Source organism: Dendropsophus ebraccatus, chromosome 8, assembly GCF_027789765.1.
Source record: "Dendropsophus ebraccatus isolate aDenEbr1 chromosome 8, aDenEbr1.pat, whole genome shotgun sequence".
Classification (NCBI taxonomy): domain Eukaryota; kingdom Metazoa; phylum Chordata; class Amphibia; order Anura; family Hylidae; genus Dendropsophus; species Dendropsophus ebraccatus.
The window spans coordinates 117071324-117093525 of record NC_091461.1 but is presented as its reverse complement, the minus strand read 5'-3'; the positions used below and the strand labels follow the sequence as shown (position 1 = coordinate 117093525).

Below are 22202 nucleotides of genomic sequence, written 5' to 3'. Positions count from 1 at the left end.
GGGAATTGTAGTTTTGCAACAGCTGGAGGGCCGAAGGTTCCCCACCCCTGCTTTGAATGGTTGGGAGTGACTGGCAATGCCTTAAACTCTGGCCATTACAGCCGCATTTATGGTGGCAGCTGAAGCAGAGTGCCCACTGCAGGGCGGCACAGGCTGTCAGGGCAAGATGGGATTTGCAGTTCTGTGGACAGCCACAGGTTGGGGAACCCTTCCATAGCGTCACTGTGTACGGGCAGAGAGCAGCCACGTTCACTATAAGTCATTAGGCACATGTGTTTCCTCAGACAGCCTGTAGGTGGCACTAGGAATGAATTTTGCTAGTTAACCCCTTGTAGGACAGGGTCTACATTTCTACCATAGATCTGGTTGTGCTTCTCTAGAAAAACGTAGTCAAATCTGATCGCCTGATCCCTGCCTTTAAGGAATGATGTGTTGATCAGAGCAGACATGTTTACAAGGATCAGCGTGACAAAACAGGGAACAACAGACTTTAGGTGAGTTACCCCTCTTATGTAAATGTAGTATTACACAAGCCGATGCATAGACTTAAACTAGTGCTGATCTGGTAGATTTACAAAGCGTAACAAGGCCTGATGACCTGTACATTGAACTGTGAGAGTGTAGGAGAAGGGTCATACTTGCTGTAGCCGAGGTCACACTGTGGTGTCCCACCAGGGGTGTTTTTATCTCTCTCCTTTGCACCTCTCAAAAAGTTTCACTTAGGCCCGTGGAGGAGGAGTTACAGGGTGGAGGAGGAATTACAGGGTGGAGGAGGAGTTACGGGGTGGAGGAGGAGTTACGGGGTTGAGGAAGTGCAGTTTCAGCTTAGTCAAATTCTTTTAGAGCCGACATGTCAAACTCTGGCCCCCAGTGCCATTATTCTTGGCCCGCCAGGCAATTCAGAGTTTGAATTACATCTGGCCCGCCATCGCATTTTTTAGCCAGTGGCCTTGGAGTATGTGAGCAGTCCTGCACTGGCTGCCTCCCGTGGCCTCTGGGCTAATGGTCCAGGCTAATGGGACAACCTGTCACCCCTGGATACGACCCCCCAAACCCACCCAACCCCTGGATACAGCCCCCCATACTTTCATGAGAAGATGAGCGGGCAGGGGTATATCCATGGCGGGACCACCATCAGGAGCGGAACTGACAGGACAGGGTGAGTATGGGGGGCCGTCCACGGGTGACAGGTTTTCTTTATCAACTGTTTTAGGGTCTGACTACTATAAAAGTATATTTGGGAATGCTGGTTACTATATGAGACTATCGGGGGGGGGGGGGGGCTGCCTACTATATAAGAGACTATGGCGAGGACTGGCTAGTATATAGAGACTTGGGGAGGGCTGGCTACTATATATGAGACTATGGGGGAGGGCTGGCTACTATATAAGAGATTATGGGGAAGGGCTGGCTACTATATGAGACACTTGTGGGGCTGGCTACTATTTGGGCACTATTGGGAGGGTTGGCTACTATATGATACTATTGGGAGGGCTGGCTAATATGTGGGGCAATTTTGGTTGGGTTGGCTACTACATGGGTTGGGGTTTAATCATATCATAGCAATTTATCATGTCACTTATCATTTTGCACAGCACTGGGAGACGTACACCACTGACTGGTGCCAGGACCGCTGCATTTGTGCTTCAAAAATTATCAAGTTTGGCCCAAAATTTTGTCCAATTTTTTTAATTTTAGCCCACTGTATACTTGAGTTTGACATCCCTGTTTTAGAGAACAGACACAAACAATACAGTCCCTGCTGAAGCCAAGCCACAGCCTGGCTTATGCCAGGACCCTTATCCGGGACAAAAAGCAGTCTAGTCTGAGACAAAGTGTACAGATGCAGCTAGAGACAACCAGTTCTTTTACTACTACTTATACTAAAGCTACTAAGCAGTGCTAAATACTTAAGAAGGGAGAAGAGTTTAGGAACACCCTAACCCATGCCATGAACCAGTCTAAACAGTGCAGGCCAGTATCCTGAAACACAAGAGGAACTAGCCTGTATAGGACAAAGCTACCAAGGAAAGTCTACGTATCCTATCTCGCAACGCAGGTAACCGGGAAGGCTCGGAAGCTTAGCTTTGCCCAGATAACCACGACTGGGGCTTGTATCACCCTATCAGGACGCGTCACTCGACACTGTAGGGCACAAGGTGGTAAACACGGGTACAAGTAAACCTCTCTCTCCAAAGTTCCTGCAGAGTACATTTCTACACTGGGTTGGGGCTCCCTCAACAAACTCTACTCTCAACACTTCAAACACTGCTACAACTACCTCTCTTCTATTCTACTTTTCCAATAACCTCCTCCAGCCCAAACGAGTTAAGCACTAAAGTCTATGTGAAGATTTATCTATTGTACTGAAGTGTATTGTATTGCTGAAAGACTGCACAGTAAAGCAGTTCTAGTTTTAATATAACTGGGACTCATTCTTCATATGCACCAGCACCCATACACACCAACTGCACACCTTGGGTTATTTTTTCCCCTTTTTGTGGGTGGCAGTACAGATAGTCCGGGTGGGTCAGTTGCCACTCAGGACTGGCGTGACAAGAGCCCAAGGGACCCACACAAGCCTGGCAGGACCATCTTGGGGACATAAACCGACCATCTACAAAACAGGTACAAACATTACAGCTGTGTGCTGGACTAGCACTGGCGTCACAACACTACCATCCCTACACCACAGAATTGGCGTCATGGTTAGCTCAACTACCCCAGTCACCTCCAGAGTTGCACTCACTATATTCGCTCTTATACCCCAGTCACCTTCAGAGCAGCAGTCACTATTCTGCCCTTATACCATGTCTTATACCCTAGTCACCTCCAAAGCTGCAGTCCATATTCTGCTCTTATATACCAGTCACCACCAGAGCTGCTGTCGCTATTCTGCTCTTATACCATATGTCTTATACACCAGTCACCTCCAGAGCTGCAGTCACTATTCTGCTCTTATACACCAGTCACCTCCAGAGCTGCAGTCACTATTCTGCTCTTATACACCAGTCACCACCAGAGCTGCTGTCGCTATTCTGCTCTTATACCATGTTTTATACCCTAGTCACCTCAAGAGCTGCAGTCACTATTCTGCCCTTATACCATATGTCTTATACCCCAGTCACCTCCAGAGCTGCAGTCACTCTTTTGCTCTTATACACCAGTCACCTCCAGAGCTGCAGTCACTATTCTGCTCTTATACCATGTCTTATACCCGTCACCTCCAGAGCTGCAGTCCCTATTCTGCCCTTATACCATATGTCTTATACCCCAGTCACCTCCAGAGTTGCAGTCACTCTTTTGCTCTTATACTCCAGTCACCTCCAGAGCTGCAATCACTCTTTTGCTCTTATACTCCAGTCACCTCCAGAGCTGCAGTCTATATGCAGCTATTTAATCATGTCTTTATAATTGACATTTAAAGAGCTACTGTCACAATTATGGCGTTACATGTCACATCCAGAGCTGCAGTCACATCATACAGTCATATACTGAAGCTGACAACACAGTTCTGCCATTACATTGCATTATACCCCAGTGACAAACAGCTGGCATCACAATTCTTCTTACCACATATCTCATACTCACACCCAGAGCTGCAGTCACTATTCTATCACTGCAATGTGTTTTAAACTTGGTCACTGAGGACTATCTGTAGGCAACATTCCCACTAGACCAGACGTGTCAAACTCGCAGCCCACACACTACTCAAGGTCCGGACTCACCTCACATATTTGGTCTACATTGCCTATATACATTAGGCTACTATCAAAAAGGTAACCTTGAGTATATCCCTCCAAGCTACAATCACATTGATAACAACAGGTGTGTGAATGAGATCTAAGTGGATGAAAAAGTGTGGCGCCACCTGATGGAAAATGCTGGAATGGAATTGTAAACACTACACACAGCGTTGTACAGCAAACAAAAACTGCATGACAGCGCCATCTAGTGTTCAATAAATATATCAGCAACAATCCAATGAAACATCTTTGATAGCGACGAGCGAATGTGGGGGAAAACGTTGAGGTTCAGCCGCATTCAATTCCGTGTAGAAAATGGATGTCGCCTTAGGGTGTCCTGGAACGCATGGGTACAGCAGTTTTCTTAGCAGCCCTAGGGAGACATCCATTTTCTCCAGACTTCAGAAGACGAATGCCACACAACGCGTTTGTGTTCGGCCATGCAGCCATCTCTGTCTGCCATCTCTGGCAGATGACCTTGGACTTAAGTGGTGATCTTTGATTTGGTGCAGATCTCCCAGTGTATATACTCTTACATAGACCCTAGAGCAAGTCTGGGCCATGGAAGGATAAAGTCCGATGTTATCAGAAGAATGCACAAGCCGTTCTCTACAGAGACCTGAGGAATAACCTGTGCTACGTAACCAGACATAGGACTCATCAGCAATGCAGGGTCTGGCCCCACAGAAAACAAAACTTTACAGGTTCATTCATTTATCCTCAGTGATGGAGAGATGATGGTGAATCCACACACTGCAAATCTCTTTCCCATTTATCTGAATGGGGTAGCATGCACATTGATGTCTGTAACCCTATTCAGATGTATGGGAACATTACTTATCTTCTTCATATAAACCTGCAGACGTGCACTGTTTATAACCTGACTAGGCCCCAATATCCAAGTGAAAGTCACATGGTACCAGTAGGATAACCTGACACCGGCAGAAACCAGACTACTGCCCTATAGTGACCTCTAGGGCAAAACTACAACTCCTACAGCTTCAGCTTTCACAGCAAACTGGGAGTTGTAGTTTTGCAACTGGTGAAGAATCGCAGCATATGCTGACATGGCACACACACTGACAGCAGAGGGTAAGCTTGGTTTTCAGCTTTAGTGGCGGTCATGGACGTAGATTACCCATGTTCATACATATGTCATGAGGTGCACATTTTATCATGTAATGCATGCATGGTGTAGGGCAGGAGTGTCAAACTCAGGCCCTCCAGCTATTGCAAAAATACAATTTCCATCATGCCTGGACAGCCAAAGTTTTAGGGCATTTAAGGGGTGGGGACACAGACTCCACCCCCTTAGATCCTACACATCATAGCAGTGTGTTCAATTGTCAACATGATGAACACTGAAATGATAACAGGTTACCCAGTGGCGGAAAACAAGGTCACCATGGTTACACATACTCTTTGTTGTGTTTCAACGCCACGTGATCAGACTCGAAGTAGTAGACATCGGGCTCCTCGTCCTCCTCCTCCGCAGGCTGTATGCTGGCGGATGAAGCGGCGCACTCTGCGCCAGAGGCAGAACAGGGGGGCTTCTCCTGTGAACACTTTACGGCTAAGCTTTGCCTTTTGTCAATATCGTCCAGATTTACCCCGGCGCCGTTCACGGCAGCGTCCAGTGCGCCGTTCTCCCCTGCACCCTCCTCCGCCTGTCCATTCTCCCCACCGCACAGAGACGGACTGTCCTTCACAGACACGTGCTTCCTTGGAGAAGTTCTTAAAGTATATCTATGTTCTTGAGTGTCTGAGAAGCAAGTCTCCAGAGAGGCGATGGCCTCCGACCCTGGTGAACCCGACAAAGCCTCTGCCGACCCCGTCTTCTCCTGAGCGGGGCTTGAAGATTTTTGTTCCTTGGAGACGCTGTCGCCTACCACGTCCAGCTCCTCCTCAGAGTCCCGTACAGACGATGGTGGCTCCGCCCCTTCATTGGTCTGGTTTATGCAGTCAATAGGTAGGCAGTTGTTAACTATTTCATGGTCCTTTCTATCTGCCTGCTCCTCGGAGTGCGTGCAAGGCACATTGTGGTCTGATAGCACGGGGCAAGGCGTCAACAAGCTCCCGTTCTCCGATACGATTAACTCCTTGGGGGGAGGGAACGCACTATTATTATTCTGTTTAATACCCCCGCCCGTGGGGCAGTTATTACACTTTACAGCAGCAGTCTCATTGTCAATACCGTTCACGGCCTGATGGTTGAACACGTCGCCATCAGGGAGGGTTTTTTTTACAAGTTGGTCGGAGTCCGGGTCGCTTTTGATTTCCCTTTGGTTACTATCATCCAGTAGAAGATATCGATGAGTTCGTTTAGAGCGGGGGGTCTCTGCCTCATTGTCAGACTCCGACCCTTTCTGAAAAGAACTGGGCACCTCCTCCTCCTCCGGGCCGCCGGCTTCCTCAGATCTCAAGTAACGTTTGATCTTCTTTAGCACAGGCGAGAGCGGACTGCTCGACTTCTTGCCGCTGTTTTCCACGCTGTCTTTCTCGTTGCTGTCCTTTTCTGAAACAGACAGCCCCCGCTTTCTCGGGCTGACCCAAGATTCCCGGGGAGCCGACTGCTTCAATTCACCTCCCTTGGTGATGCTTCCCTTCTGGACCTGGGCGGGTTCGGGCCTTTTCTTAGGGGACCTGGATCTCAGAAGTGATGGGGGGATGACCTCGTCCGGGTGAGCGATGCTGCGGTTCCTCAGGGTGCGACCACAGAAGCTTTCGTCCAATCCGTTTAAGCCCACGGTAGATCTTGTGACGCGAGTCGATCGGGAAGCAGCCATGCTATGGATCACCCCGACTGTGAGATCGACATGATCCTCTCATTGGGAAACCTAGGCAGACGAAAGACAAGTCAGTCCAGTCACAGAGATCTACACAACAAACTACAAACACTTTTACATGGAAGCAAAACTTTATATCTCTAGATCATGGGTCTCCAACCTGACACTTGCAAAACTACAACTGAGGGCATGCTGGGAGTTGTAGTTTTGCAACAGCTGGAGGACCACAGGGTATACAACATCATGTTCATGTATACAGGTTACAGCTCTATATGCCCTTACTAGTCTTAGCTTCTACCATTCCATGTCCCTACAAGTCCACATATAAGTCCCTGAAGACATCTGGAGGCATATACACTGTACGCCATACACACCGGGTGTTGTGGCCACCCGCAGCCCAACACCTTTACTTTTATTTGGGGGGAAATCTATGCCAGCTCATATTAACATGGACAGACTCATGTATAGTGTTATTCCCATACCCAGGGGGATTTCCAAACTGGATCATTAGGCCATGCAGGGATCTGAAGCTGGTCCCATTCACTTGAATTCAGGTGGATAGCAGCATTACTGTGCAGGTGTAAAAAGGGCTTGTGCGCGGTGGGCTGGGGAGCAGCCAGGCTGGCATTAGGTGTGGGGGGGGGGAGCAGGCAGGCTGGCATTAGGTGTGGGGGGGGGGGGGAGCAGGCAGGCTGGCATTAGGTGTGGGGGGAGCAGACAGGCTGCCATGCAGTGCGGGGGGAGCAGGCAGGCTGCCATGCAGTGCGGGGGGAGCAGGCAGGCTGCCATGCAGTGCGGGGGGAGCAGGCAGGCTGGCATTAGGTGTGGGGGGGGGGGGGGAGCAGGCAGGCAGGCTGGCATTAGGTGTGGGGGGAGCAGGCAGGCTGCCATGCCAGAGGGGACAGGCTGGGAAAGCCGACATGCTAGTATGGAGATGGCTAAAGGATGGGAAGGGGCCACAGAATCAGGGTTGAAGCCCCCTCATTCTCAGGATTGATGATAATCCCCACAGGAAGAGGGCACCCCTGGAAACCTGTCAGGTCCCTCCTCTCCTCAGTGGTTACTTCCAGCCGCTATGGCCGTTGCTCCTGGCTCCATCCCTGGACGGTTTTCACGCCCGGCAGCCGCAGATTTACATTCCTGCCATTTCAGCAAAGCGTCTGCATGACACCCCCCATAACAAAGGTCATAGGTCACAGCGCCCCCCATCTTCCTGTATGTATGACAGGATTACAGATACCAGACACAAGTCTGCACTCCCGACCACAGGCTGTTTGTGGTATTGCAGCTGGGCTCCATGCAGCACTGGTCACAATCTGTGGACAGGAGTGGAGCTGCTTCTATCGGATGAAGGCTGTCAGTGCATGATGGGAGTTGTAGTTCTGTAACAGGTGGTAAAGCATAGGATGTAGCATATAGATGGAGGCTATTACGGTGTGATGGGAGTTGTAGTTCTGTAACCTCTAGAGCTCCAGCTGGTGCATAACTACAACTCCCATCATGCCTGGACAGCCGAAGGCTGTCCAGGCATGATGAGAGTTGTAGTTTTGCAACGACTACAGGTGGGGCACATCAAGGCGGGATGGGAACTGTAGTTTTGTAGCAGAAATAGTGGCTGCAAAACTACAACTCCCAGCATGCCCCAGTATTACCTACCTCCCACCACTGTGACACCAGACAGAGAAGACTGAACCCCCATCTACACATTACAACCCATCAGACCCCGCCCACAGGCTGCAGAGGCCACGCCCCCTCCATCCTAATTCCCCTCACGCCAGGCACGTAGTGTCACGGCTGTCCCCCTCCTGGCCCCAGCGCGCGCCCCTCCCTCCATGTGACCCCCCGCGCATTACACATACACACACGCCCCTCCCTATCACCGGTCCCGCTCCTCACCTCCCTCCTCACTCCCCCGGACATGTCTTCCTACCACGTTCCCGCGAGAGGAGAGTATTCTCGCGAGCATATCTACGTTCTCACACAGACCCCGCCCCTTTATTCTAATAAGATCGAGAGAGCGGCGCGGAGAGGAAACCACGCCTACAAATGGGCGGGGAAAAGACTACTCTACATATTGACACACCCATAGTAACAGTAGATGTAACTCCGCCTCCCTCCCCCCGCTGCGCCGCAACGTAATTGACATAGCAACGGACTGATGCTAATTCCGCCCCCCGTAACGGGGTGGAGCCAAACACGCACTTAGCAACAGAATGGGAATGCACGAAAAGGGCGTGTCTATAGACTCCTCCCCTTCCGGTGCTGCTAAGCGCTCGTGTAGTGGAGGCGGCATGAGCCATGCTTCCAGCATCACGTGGGCGGGGCCGGTCTGCTTCACCTGCAGACACGTGACAGGGCAAGATCATAACAAAAGACGCAAGCAGCCAGTATGGAGGTGTCTGACGACCTGTTGCTGTGCGGCTGTCGTAAAACTACAACTCCCTGCATGCCCTGACAGTACTACAACTGCTACACCGTATAGAGTACACTGCAATACCATTATATTGCTCTGTAAGTGAATATAAGAAACAGTAATATACCTTATCAGAAAAAAATGCCTCTTTATTTATCAGGTCTCCCTGCAGGAGCAGTTGTACTTTCTAATGTAATCTTTCATGGTACCATAAAACTAAAGGCCACATTACACGGCATGATACTGGGGAGGAAGCGACCGCCAACCTGTCAGCCCAGCCCTCGCTTCCTGGGTATTACATGCATGGACAGGGAGCGGAGGGGCTGCTGGGGCGATACTTTCATTGTCCGGGCTGCACATTGAAGTCAGTGGCCGCCCATCCTATTACACGGAGTGACGGGCAGCTGCTGGTTGTGTAATTAGGCCCTTTACAGCGAAGCCGGAAAAAAACAAATCTTGTGGGGTGGTATTTAAAATTATTATTTTTTGTTGGGGGGGGGGGGTGTTTCGGTTCACTTTTACACTGGCCGCTTTCTTCCAGAGACAGCCCCACTCTTGTCTCCAGCTTGGGCAGGGTTTTGCTGCTCAGTTCCATCGAAGTGAATGGAGCTTAAAGGGGTTATCCAGCGCTACAAAAACATGGCCACTTTCCCCCTACTGTTGTCTCCAGTTTGGGTGGGGTTTGGAAACTCAGTTCCATTGAAGTAAATGGAGCTTAATTGCAAACCGCACCTGAACTGGAGACAATAGTAGGGGGAAAAGTGGCCGTGTTTTTGTAGCGCTGGATAACCCCTTTAAGAGGAGGAAGCGAGCATGGACCTGTCAGATTCACACTTGCTTCCTCCTCTTTCCCCACTCGCTGCAATCCTGAGGGTATGTTCAGACAAAGGAATCCGCTCAAAGTTCCTGCAGATTCTGTCACTCGCTCACGGCCACGCGCGTCTCCACCCGTGCAATAGACTCCATTCTATGCAATGACGTAATCCGCCCTGGAGTCTATGGCACGTGCAGAGATGCGCTTAGCGATGAGCGGGGGTGAGTGACTGAATCCGCGCGGATTTCTCAGTCTGAACATACCCTTAGATCTTCTGGGCTGTCTGCTGCCTCTGCTCCTATTACACAGAGGGACGTGCATGTGGTCTTTTTACAGGTGCTACTACACCAAACGACTATCAGCCAGAGCGGTCGGTAATCAGCCAGGAACGGCCGATAACGGTTTGGTGTAATACGGCCCTTACAGTAAAACTGACATATAACCTGTATTCTGAGGGTAAGTACAATTACAATCATCCCTTACATATATAAAGACAGCATCTCCCGGTCCCCGGCTCACTGACAGCCCGCTCAGCCAATCACTGGCTGAAATTGCAGTGGCGGCTGTTACTGAGCAGGGGACCAGGAGGCACTGGGAGAAAAACATGGCCGCTTTCTTCCAGAAACAAAACCACTCCTGACTGGGCCAGGATGTAACACCACACACAACCAGCGGACCAGAGAGGACATGGCAGCCATGTTTTTCTATAGCTGGATAAACCCTTTAAACACATTTATAAAAGCTTGCGTGCTACTTTTCTAATGTAAAAAAAAAAAAGTCTCAATTTTTATCTTGCTCAAAAATTTGTGTTTTTTTCTGTGTTTCAGATACTTTTGGCCAGCAATAGGCGGCGGCTTTGGAATAAAGGGTCGTTTTTTTAGAGGGAAACTTTACTAATGTAACCTGCTGATATGTCTCTATTGTGAACAGGGCGCTGAGGAAGAGGATAAGTCTCTTACCTTCCTCCTCAGCACCGTTCCAGTGGAGTTTGCAGTGTAATCTGGTTAGGCCGTGTGGAGCGCTGGGGGCGGAGCTACCATCCCCAGGGCACTGATTATCATTACAAGGGGTGTGCTGACCAGGGGCAGATCGGTGCTATGGGGGTAGTAGCTCCACACGGCTTTATAGCATTACACTACAAACTGCACGGGGAGGATGAAAGTAAGAAGCTAATCTTCATCCTCAGCACCTGTGCACAATAGGGAGTAAGATTCATCTAACCTGCTGATAGTTTCCCTTTAAGAGTAGTGTTTTTATATGCAACTTTTTAAAAAGTCACCTATTTGCTTAAAGGGGGTTCCGATGTTTGGCACTTGCTACTGGTGCATATAAAACAATAACTACCTGTCCGCACTCCCTTTGTGTCCTCCTCTGATGCCCCCCGCTGACTACGGAGTCTGAGACTAATGGTGCGTTTACACAGACAGATTACTGAAGCCAAAGCCAGAAACAGACTATAAACAGAGAACTGGTCATAAAGGAAAGACTGAGATTTCTCCTCTTCTCACATCCTTTCCTGGCTTTGGCTTAAAAAAATCTGTCAGATAAATCTGTCTGTGTAAACGCACCATAAGGGCCGGATTACACGTCCGATCACGCTCACTTACTGAGCCCATATACGGCTCAATAATCGTGCAACAAGGGCTGTATGTATGCGTGTACATCGTTAGCGATGTCCGTGCAGCCCTTACCTAATAAGTGAAAAATAATAAACTCATACGACAGCTGATGAATGTTTAAAGTGTCACTGTGGTTTTTTTTTAGTGTGTTTTTTTTTCCAGAAACCAATAGTCCAGGCAATTTTAAGAAACTTTGTAATTGGGTTTATTAGGCAAATCTGCCATTATCTGCATTCAAAAAGACTTTCCCCAGGTCCCCCCCTCCTCTCTCTCATCCACTGCTCATTATCAGGAAATCTCGACTCTAATACATCAGTCGGGCCCTGTGTAACCTATGGAGAGGGGAGGGGGGAGATTAGCCGCCAGCAGAGAACAAAGAATTACACAGTGGGACCTGTGTAAAAGCCGGTATTCAGAGGTCAGTGCTGACCTCAGAGGAGATAGCCGGTGATGTAGCTGTAAATTAACTCTTTGTTGTCCTGTTTTGGTGCCTTATCTCCCTCCACCCCTCCCCTCTCCATAAGAGAACAATGAAGACAGGGGGGAGAGCTTTACACTGTTTTCTCATGATAAAAATGCATTTTTCGGCCAATAAACACAATTACAAAGTTTCTTAAAATCGCCTGGACTATTGATTTCTGCAAAAAAAACTTTAAATGACAGTGACACTTTAATAATAATCCACTTATACACACACATCTCCTGATATCCTGTAGCTTCGGCCACTCCCCGCAGGTCGCCATGGATTGGCTGAGCGACCTGTCACTTCAGACACTGCGGGGAGCTGGACGCAGCTTCAGGAGAGCGTGGAGAGGTGAGTATAAGTGTATTATCATTTTTTTATTTTTTTTTTATTTTACACAATCATGAGCCGTTGGTCGCTTATCACTATTACACGCAGCGGCCAATGATTTTAGGTCAGGACCAAACGACACGATCAGCTGATGATCATTGTCTTTATTACACAAAGCGGCCTGATTATCGCTCTGTGTAATCATGTCCTGACTCATCTCGGGGGTGACAGCCCACTCGGCCAATCACTGATTGAGATGGGACCGCCCTGCGGACAGCGATTGGCTGAGTCGTCTGTTATGTTGCGTTTACACAGACAGATTTATCTGACAGATTCTTGAAGCCAAAGCCAGGAATAGATCTGAAAAGAGGAGAAATCAGTCTTTTCTTTCTTTTCTCTGTTTATAGTCTGTTCCTGGCTTTGGCTTCAGAAATCTGTCAGATAAATCTGTCTGTGTAAACGCACCATTAGTCTCGGAAGTGATTGCAGGACACCGGCGACACCAGAGGAGGACACACAGGGATCACACTTATTGTTTTATATGCAGACCGCCGGACAACCCCTTTAACTCCCCTCCACTCAGCAGGTGGCGTACAAAGCAAACGTCAAAAAGGTAATCGGGAAAAAAACGTGCAAGTTCATCAGACATCACATAGAAACATAGAAGATTGTCGGCAGAAAAAGACCACTGGGTCCATCTAGTCTGCCCTTTTATTATTTCCCTTCTTATTATCTTAGGATAGATAGATATATGTATATACCAGGCAGGTTACATTCTGTTATTGTAGATTTACCACCAACATCGGCTGGAAGTTTGTTCCAAGTATCTACTACTCTTTCAGTATAGTAATATATCACATGACAGTTCAATAAATGTTCTGCAGGGAAAACTGTCATATAGTAAAGAGAACAACCGAAAAGAGTGCGGTACAGTACAAAGTACAAATGTTTTCTGTCTCTTCATGAGCATCCTCAGACTGCAGAGTTTGTAGTCTGTTACCATGGAGACACACAGGTCTGCACTGTAGCTTTAGACTTGAATAGATCTATTTGTAAAACTTGCTTGAAGGTGGAGATACCTTCCTGACTGTTTTAGTAAGATCTTTTCTTATAGTGAATTGCCGTGCTATTTCTCTGCTATTCTTCCTGGAAATGTATGAATAAACTGTCTGGTGTGTGTTACCTGCGGGGGAAGGGTGTCTCTACAAAGTCTCACACTATATAATCAGTACTTAAAGGGATTGTCTAGTGAAAATCTTTTTCTTTCAAATCAAATGATATCGTAAAGTTATATAGATTTGTAATTTACTTTTATTAAAAAAAAAAAATCTCAAGTCTTCCTATACTTATCAGCTGCTGTATGTCCTGCAGGAAGTGTTGTTTTATTTTCAGTCTGACACAGTGCTCTCTGCTGACATCTCTGGCCGAGACGGGAACTCTGTCTTGGTTTTATATGAATCCCCATAGAAAACGTCTCCTGCTCTGGACGGTTCCTGTCTCGGCCAGAGATGTCAGCAGAGAGCACTGTGCCAGACTGAAAATTAAACAACTTTTCCTGCAGGACATACAGCAGCTGATAAGTATGGAAAGACGTGAGATTTTTTTAATAGAAGTAAATTACAAATCTATATAACTTTCTGATACCAGTTGATTTGAAAGAAAAAGATTTTCGCAGGAAAACCCCTTTAAAGGGGTACTCCGGCCCATCTTACTTCCTGAGCAGCTCTGCCTCCCGAGAGTATGACACACATGCGCCTGAAGAGAAGGGCGGCACGTTGGGGAAGAGATGCCCAGCGCAGATAACGACGCTGGAACGCAGCCGTGCAGTGAGGTCACACAGAGCTGCACAGGAAGTACGATGGGCTGGAGCACCCCTTTAGGCTATGTTCACATAACGTATATACAATGGTCATTGTTTGGCGTTTCAACCAGTGGCCGTTGTGCATTGATTCCAATACAATTTTCAATGCAACAACAGCCAGAAATAATTGACAATGTCAATAATGTCAATTATTTCAACGGTCGTTGTTCAATACATTGTGTGAACAACGGCCGTTGTTTGCATTGACGTCAATGCGACACATTTCACTATGAAAAAAATGGCCGTTGTTTCCATACCTTGTGTGAACATAGCCTTAAAGGGGTGAGAAAGTTATACAGATTTGTAAATTACTTCTATTTAAAATTCCTAAACCTTCCAGTACTTATCAGCTGCTGCATGCCCTGCAGGAAGTGTTGTCTTCCTTCCAGTCTGGTGAGCAGAGCAGAAGGTTCGCTCTTTAGAACACTTTCTGTTGTGGTTTGAGAGTAGAGGTGCAGCGGCCACTACAGGTGACATGTGGTATTACAGTCAGATAGAATGCTGGGATAATCTCCCCAAATGGGAGCGGACAGCACCTGAGGATCCAGAATAATGGAACCTCCCCCGTCCTCCATGATCAGCCAATCACCTTATAGGAACTACGGACAAGGGTTAAAGGGGGCGATCACCCTGCACTATGGGAGAGCAGTCACTGCAGCTCTGTGTTACATACTGTGACCGTCTCACTAAGCTATGGGGTCACCCTAAATAAATGCAACAATGCTCAGGCAGTGCTCCCCAGCACCATTCATACTGATGCAACAATGCTCAGGCAGTGCTCCCCAGCACCATTCATACTGATGCAACAATGCTCAGGCAGTGCTCCCCAGCACCATTCATACTGATGCAACAATGCTCAGGCAGTGCTCTCCAGCACCATTCATACTGATGCAGTATTTCTCAGGCAGTGCTCCCCAGCAACATTCATACTGATGCAGTAATTCTCAGGCAGTGCTCTCCAGCAACATTCATACTGATGCAGTAATGCTCAGGCAGTGCTCCCCAGCACCATTCATACTGATGCAGTAATTCTCAGGCAGTGCTCCCCAGCACCATTCATACTGATGCAGTAATTCTCAGGCAGTGCTCCCCAGCACCATTCATACTGATGCAACAATGCTCAGGCAGTGCTCCCCAGCACCATTCATACTGATGCAACAATGCTCAGGCAGTGCTCCCCAGCACCATTCATACTGATGCAGTAATTCTCAGGCAGTGCTCCCCAGCACCATTCATACTGATGCAGTAATTCTCAGGCAGTGCTCCCCAGCACCATTCATACTGATGCAGTAATTCTCAGGCAGTGCTCCCCAGCACCATTCATACTGATGCAGTAATTCTCAGGCAGTGCTCCCCAGCACCATTCATACTGATGCAGTAATTCTCAGGCAGTGCTCCCCAGCACCATTCATACTGATGCAGTAATGCTCAGGCAGTGCTCCCCAGCACCATTCATACTGATGCAGTAATGCTCAGGCAGTGCTCCCCAGCACCATTCATACTGATCTCCACCTGATGCAAAACTACAACTCCCATCATGCTGGAGGTTGTAGTTTTGGAACCAGCAGAGAGATAAGTTGGGAAATGTCAATAAAGTTGGTAAAACCATAAAATGTGCAGCTCAGCCCCTGTACAGCCAATCTAATGAAATGCCTCCAGAGCAGAAATCATACTGCAGCACTACATAAGCATGCACCAACACAAGCACTGCAGAGCACAACCCACAGCATCAAGGAAACCCCCCCAAAAAACATGCAAAAGCCCCAGCCCAGTCTCCAGCAGAGCCGCTCCACCATTATACAGCCCTGTACACACTGCAGCTCCTCCAGCACGATACACAGCAATGCCGCATGCCCGGCTCCCGTCCTGCCGCCCGGGGGAGGGCTCCGCGCTGCGCTGTGCGTGACAGGAAGTGGCCCCGTGCCCGGCGGTTCTCACCTGTCTGGTGCCCGCTGTCCGCCGGATCCTCATCGGGGAGTCAGGCCGCTGCACACTCGCCGGAAGCCCCCGCCACGCCGACGCCACTTCCGCTTCTGAGAGAGCGACATCTGCTGGAGACGGGAGGAACTGCAGCGCCGCACGTGCACCTCCAGGAGAATACAGGGGGTGATAGAAGAGGGGGTGCAGTGTTATAGGGGGGCAGGGGTGATAGAAGAGGGGGTGCAGTGTTATAGGGGGTGATAGAAGAGGGGGGGGTGCAGTGTTATAGGGGAGCAGGGGGTGATAGAAGAGGGGGGGCAGGGGTGATAGAAGAGGGGGGGTGCAGTGTTATAGGGGAGCAGGGGGTGATAGAAGAGGGGGTGCAGTGTTATAGGGGGGCAGGGGTGATAGAAGAGGGGGTGCAGTGTTATAGGGGGTGATAGAAGAGGGGGGGGTGCAGTGTTATAGGGGAGCAGGGGGTGATGGAAGAGGGGGTGCACTATTATAGGGGAGCAGGGGTGATAGAAGAGGGGGTGCACTATTATAGGGGGGCAGGGGGTGATAGAAGAGGGGGTGCAGTGTTATAGGGGAGCAGGGGTGATAGAAGAGGGGGTGCAGTGTTATAGGGGAGCAGGGGTGATAGAAGAGGAGGTGCAGTGTTATAGGGGAGCAGGGGTGATAGAAGAGGGGTGCAGTGTTATAGGGGAACAGGGGGTGATAGAAGAGGGGGTGCAGTGTTATAGGGAAGCAGGGGTGATAGAAGAGGGGGGCAGTGTTATAGGGGAGCAGGGGGTCATAGAAGAGGGGGGTGCAGTGTTATAGGGGAGCAGGGGGTGATAGAAGAGGGGGTGCAGTGTTATAGGGGAGCAGGGGTGATAGAAGAGGGGGGCAGTGTTATAGGGGAGCAGGGGGTGATAGAAGAGGGGGTGCAGTGTTAGAGGGGAGCAGGGGTGATAGAAGAGGGGGTGCAGTGTTATAGGGGAGCAGGGGGTGATAGAAGAGGGGGTGCACTATTATAGGGGAGCAGTGGTGATAGAAGAGGGGGTGCAGTGTTATAGGGGAGCCGGGGGTGATAGAAGAGGGGGTGCAGTGTTATAGGGGAGCCGGGGGTGATAGAAGAGGGGGTGCAGTGTTATAGGGGAGCAGGGGGTGATAGAAGAGGGGGTGCAGTGTTATAGGGGAGCAGGGGGTGATAGAAGAGGGGGTGCAGTGTTATAGGGGAGCAGGGGTGATAGAAGAGGGGGTGCAGTGTTATAGGGAAGCAGGGGGTCATAGAAGAGGGGGGTGCAGTGTTATAGGGGAGCAGGGGGTGATAGAAGAGGGGGTGCAGTGTTATAGGGGGCAGGGGGTGATAGAAGAGGGGGTGCAGTGTTATAGGGAAGCAGGGGGTGATAGAAGAGGGGGTGCAGTGTTATAGGGGAGCAGGGGGTGATAGAAGAGGGGGGGGTGCAGTGTTATAGGGGAGCAGGGGGTGATAGAAGAGGGGGGGTGCAGTGTTAGAGGGGAGCAGGGGGTGATAGAAGAGGGGGGGTGCAGTGTTATAGGGGAGCAGGGGGTGATAGAAGGGGGTTCAGTGTTATAGGGGGGCAGGGGGTGATAGAAGAGGGGGTGCAGTGTTATAGGGGGCAGGGGGTGATAGAAGAGGGGGTGCAGTGTTATAGGGAAGCAGGGGGTGATAGAAGGGGGGGTGCAGTGTTATAGGGGAGCAGGGGGTGATAGAAGAGGGGGTGCAGTGTTATAGGGGAGCAAGCGGTGATAGAGGGGGTTCAGTGTTATAGGGGAGCAGGGGGTGATAGAAGAGGGGGGGTGCAGTGTTATAGGGGAGCAGGGGGTGATAGAAGGGGGTTCAGTGTTATAGGGGAGCAGGGGTTATAGAAGAGGGGGTGCAGTGTTAGAGGGGAGCAGGGGTGATAGAAGAGGGGGTGCAGTGTTATAGGGGAGCAGGGGGTGATAGAAGAGGGGGGGTGCAGTGTTATAGGGGAGCAGGGGGTGATAGAAGGGGGTTCAGTGTTATAGGGGAGCAGGGGTGATAGAAGAGGGGGTGCAGTGTTATAGGGGAGCAGGGGGTGATAGAAGAGGGGGTGCAGTGTTAGAGGGGAGCAGGGGTGATAGAAGAGGGGGGGTGCAGTGTTAGAGGGGAGCAGGGGTGATAGAAGAGGGGGGTGCAGTGTTATAGGGGAGCAGGGGGTGATAGAAGAGGGGGGGTGCAGTGTTATAGGGGAGCAGGGGGTGATAGAAGGGAAGAGGGGGCAACATTTCATATATGAACTAAATGCAGATGAAAAATCTGATTATATAAGATAGCAGTAACCAGATAGAACTCCCCGTCTGATGCAGGTTATAGAACTAGGTCAGTGGTGTATACAGCATATATACTGTCAGGGGCCTCTCCTGTGTGGGTGCACTGAGGCGAGTATACATACAGTATATATGATCAGTATAGTATATAGCAGTGATAACATGACTTTACTGCAGGAAAGATGAATCTGCAACCTATGAGGCTGATCTGCGGCCCGGTCACTAGATTCTTCCATTACATCCTAACATGTAACATGGTGCCTGTATAATGTGTGTATATAAGTGTATAAACACTCAACAGGAAAAAAGCGTCTGGGACTTTCTGGGAGTTATCTAGCACTACAAAAACATGGTCACTTTCTCCCAGAGACAGCACCGCTCTTGTCTCCAGTTTGGGTGCAGGTTCTGTAACTCATTTCCATTCAAGTGAATGGAGCTTAATTGCAAACCACACCTGACCTGGAGACAAGAGCAGTGCTGTCTCTGGAAGAAAGTGACCATGTTTTTGTAGCACTGGATAACCCCTTTAAGATAGATTCTAGATCCAAATTCTTTATTGACGTTTCTACTGTAAAAACCCGGTAACGGCTGACATGTTTCAATCTTAATTGTAACATGGGTTATAAGGCAAGATTAACATCTTACATATAGGTGCATGAAAAGTGTAAGGAAGTCCACAGGGGGAGGGATAGACACTTTAAAGTGTCACTGTCATTTAAATTTTTTTGCAGAAATCAGTAGTCCAGGCGATTTTAAGAAACTTTGTAATTGGGTTTATTGGTAGAAAAAAGCATTTTTATCATGGAAAAGCAGTTTGAAGCTCTCCCCCTGTCTTCATGGTTCTCCTATGGAAAGGGGAGGGATGGAGGGAGATGAGGCACCAAAACAGGACAACAAAGAGTTAATTTACAGCTACATCACCAGGCTCTCCTGTGAAGTTAGCACTGACCTCTGAATACTGAATACTTTGTTCTCTGCTGGTAACCAATCTCCCCCTCCCCTCTCCATAGAACAGACAGGGCCCGACTCATGTAAAAGAGTCGAGATTTCCTGATAATGAGCAGTGGAGAGAGAGGAGGGAGGGGGGGGGGGTCTGGGGAAAGGCTTCTTGAATGCAAATAAATGGTATATTTAACTAATAAACCCAATTACAAAAATTCTTGAAATCGCCTGGACTATTGATTTCTGCAAAAGAAAAAAGAAATACAACAGTGACACTTTAAAGGTAACATAACAATAAGACATAAAAGCATACAAAAATGTGTATTATAGAGATGAGTGAACCTGGAGCATGCTGGAGCCGATCCGAACCCGAACGTTTGGCATTTGATTAGCGGTGGCTGCTGAACTTGGATAAAGCCCTAAGGCTATGTGGAAATCATGGATATAGTCATTGGCTGTATCCATGTTTTCCAGACAACCTTAGAGCTTTATCCAAGTTCAGCAGCCCCAGCTATTGGGTTTATTGGGCAAATATGCCATTATCTGCATTCAAAAAGAAATCTCGACTCTTTTACATCAGTCGAGCCCTGTCTAATCTATGGAGAGGGGAGGAGGGAGATTAGTCGGCAGCAGAGAACAAAGGATTACACAGTGGAACCTGTGTGAAAGCCGGTATTCAGAGGTCAGAGCTGACTTCAGAGGAGATAGCCCAGTAATGTAGCTGTAAATTAACTCTTTGTTGTCCTGTTTTTGGTGCCTCATCTCCCTCCACCCCTCCCCTCTCCATAGAAAACCTTGAAAATGGGGGGGGGAGCTTAAAACTGCTTTTTCATCATAAAAATGCATTTTTTTGGCTAATAAACCTCATAACAAAGTTTCTTAAAATCGCCTGAACTATTGATTTCTGCCAAAAAATTTAAACAACAGTGACAATTTAAGTCATACCGATGGTTGAGGCCGTCTGGATACCTTGTGCCCAAAGAAAATATCCAGAAGTCCTCACGGCTAAGGAGCAATTTTTAGCTATCATCACCTGGAGGTGGCCGTACAATTTCCATACAGGAAAACCTACTAAGATGGCCCTGATGGTGAACGGAAAAATATTTGCACACTGCAGATACATTCACCGCATTGGGATTGGTACGAACAGATATATGTCTGTGCATACGTATTCTTAGAGGATCAGTTGTGCACCCAACGTATTGGATATCACAATGTGTGCAGGGGATGAGGTATATGACGTGTGAGGTGTTGCAGTTTATGGCTATGTTCACACAATGTAAACGAATGGGAAAACTACGGACGTCGTTTTTAACATTCATTCATTTACATTGGTTTAGATAGAACAACGGCCATTGTTGTGCACACTTTGGCTGTTCTTCTATGCCGCTATACAAATGAATTACTTGTCAATTATTTGCAGCGTGGTTTAAAAACAACGGCCGCACATCATTGACAGTTCACACACAGTGTGGCTGTCATGCCGGCCGTAGTGTGCATAAAAATCAACGCTGATTCCCAGTCGCACCCAAACGGCCGGCAGATTACAGTGGGCTTTAGATAATGTTCCTCCGGTCGATAATGCAGTATCAGCCGGAGCAATGCGTTAAAAAGCATCCGGGTCCACAATGGCCACTGTTTTACAACAGGGTTTAACAAATATTTCTGAAGAAACTTTCTCCTATTTTTATAGATAATTGTATAATGGATAATCCTTGTTTAATTATTTAATGATTTTCCAGATCTTGATTGAGAGTTTGGAGATTTTTGAAAATAAAAAGTTTGTCTGATTCCATTTAAACCGGTGCTATATGGCGTTACCAACGCAACACCAGCGGGATTGTTGGATTTCCTATTTTTTTTTTATTTTGTCTATGCAGAGGCTGCAGTCACACATTCCGTGTTCCGCATAGAACACGGACGTGGAATGCCCGTAACGGACTCTCCCCCGCCCGGGCAGAATCTGTAATTAGATGCTGGGAGCGGGGGAACTGTGCAGATATGCGCCGCGCTGTAATGAATCAGCCGCTGCGATGTCATTACAGCGCATATCTGTACAGCTTTGGCTGTCCAGGCATGATGGGAATTGTAGTTTTGCAAAGGTGGAGGGCCTGAGTTTGACAACCCTGGACTCTAGATAGAACCTCTTCTTTTTCCTTGGACCAGGATCGCTTATCTGAGCAATTCCGTTTGGCCCTAATTGGCTCACCTACACAGCACAACTCTGATCACATAAGGAGGATGGCAAGACTGTGTGTTTAAAGAAGTCCAGCCAAAATTATTTTTTGATATGTTCTTACTTATGGAAAGTTATACAAATTTCTAATGTACATTCATTATGGGAAATGCACATATAGAGCTATTTCCCTTAATTTAGTAGATCATGGAATGTTAGAATTCTCAGCTAGTGACGTCATGACCCAGGGTGTAATTCCTATGGAGTGTCCAGCAGGGGGCGCTCTATATGTAGAAGTCTATGGGACTTTGTTTCTATGGATGTCAATGTAAACTAATGGAATGGAATGTACAGTGTTCTTTATTGATTGAATACATTTATGGAATACTATGGGGAACAAGTGTCCTTGCTCCCCAAAGTATCCCGTAAATGTATTCAATCAGTACATTAGGAGGGCACCGAGCAGGGAGGGAGGGGGGAGGTAGATGGCACTTCTCTCCCTCCCTGCTCGGTGCCCTTCTAATGTACTGATTGAATACATTTATGGGATACTTTGAGGAACAAGGACACTTGCTCCCCAATGTATTCCATAAATGTGTTCATTCAATAAAGCACACTGTACATTCCATTCCATTACTTTACATAGAAATCCATAGAAACAAAGTCCCATAGACTTCTACATATAGAGCGCCCCCTGCTGGAAACTCCATAGGAATTACACCCTGGGTCGTGACATCACTGTATCTGAGAGAATTCTAACACTACATGATCTACTAAATTAGGGGAAATAGCAGTAAATGTGCATTTCCCATAATTAATGTACATTAGAAATCT

General features: G+C 48.2%; 1 protein-coding gene across 4 annotated transcripts in view; it reads right to left on the bottom strand.

The window, feature by feature from the left end:
* Positions 1-16046, bottom strand: part of ZZZ3 (zinc finger ZZ-type containing 3) — a 28857-nt gene extending 12811 nt beyond the window's left edge. Inside the window, exons 1-2 of one of the 4 annotated variants that reach the window (XM_069981523.1) lie at positions 15971-16046; positions 5166-6583 (exon numbers count right to left, since the gene is read on the bottom strand). In XM_069981523.1, coding sequence (XP_069837624.1) covers positions 5166-6532 — 1367 coding nt within the window. In that variant the 5' untranslated portion in view covers positions 6533-6583; positions 15971-16046. Of the gene's footprint in view, positions 1-5165; positions 6584-8428; positions 8486-8734; positions 8758-15970 lie in introns of those variants that run through there. The other 3 variants (XM_069981527.1, XM_069981525.1, XM_069981524.1) reach the window with 3 other exon arrangements.
* Positions 16047-22202: the final 6156 nt, after the last annotated feature.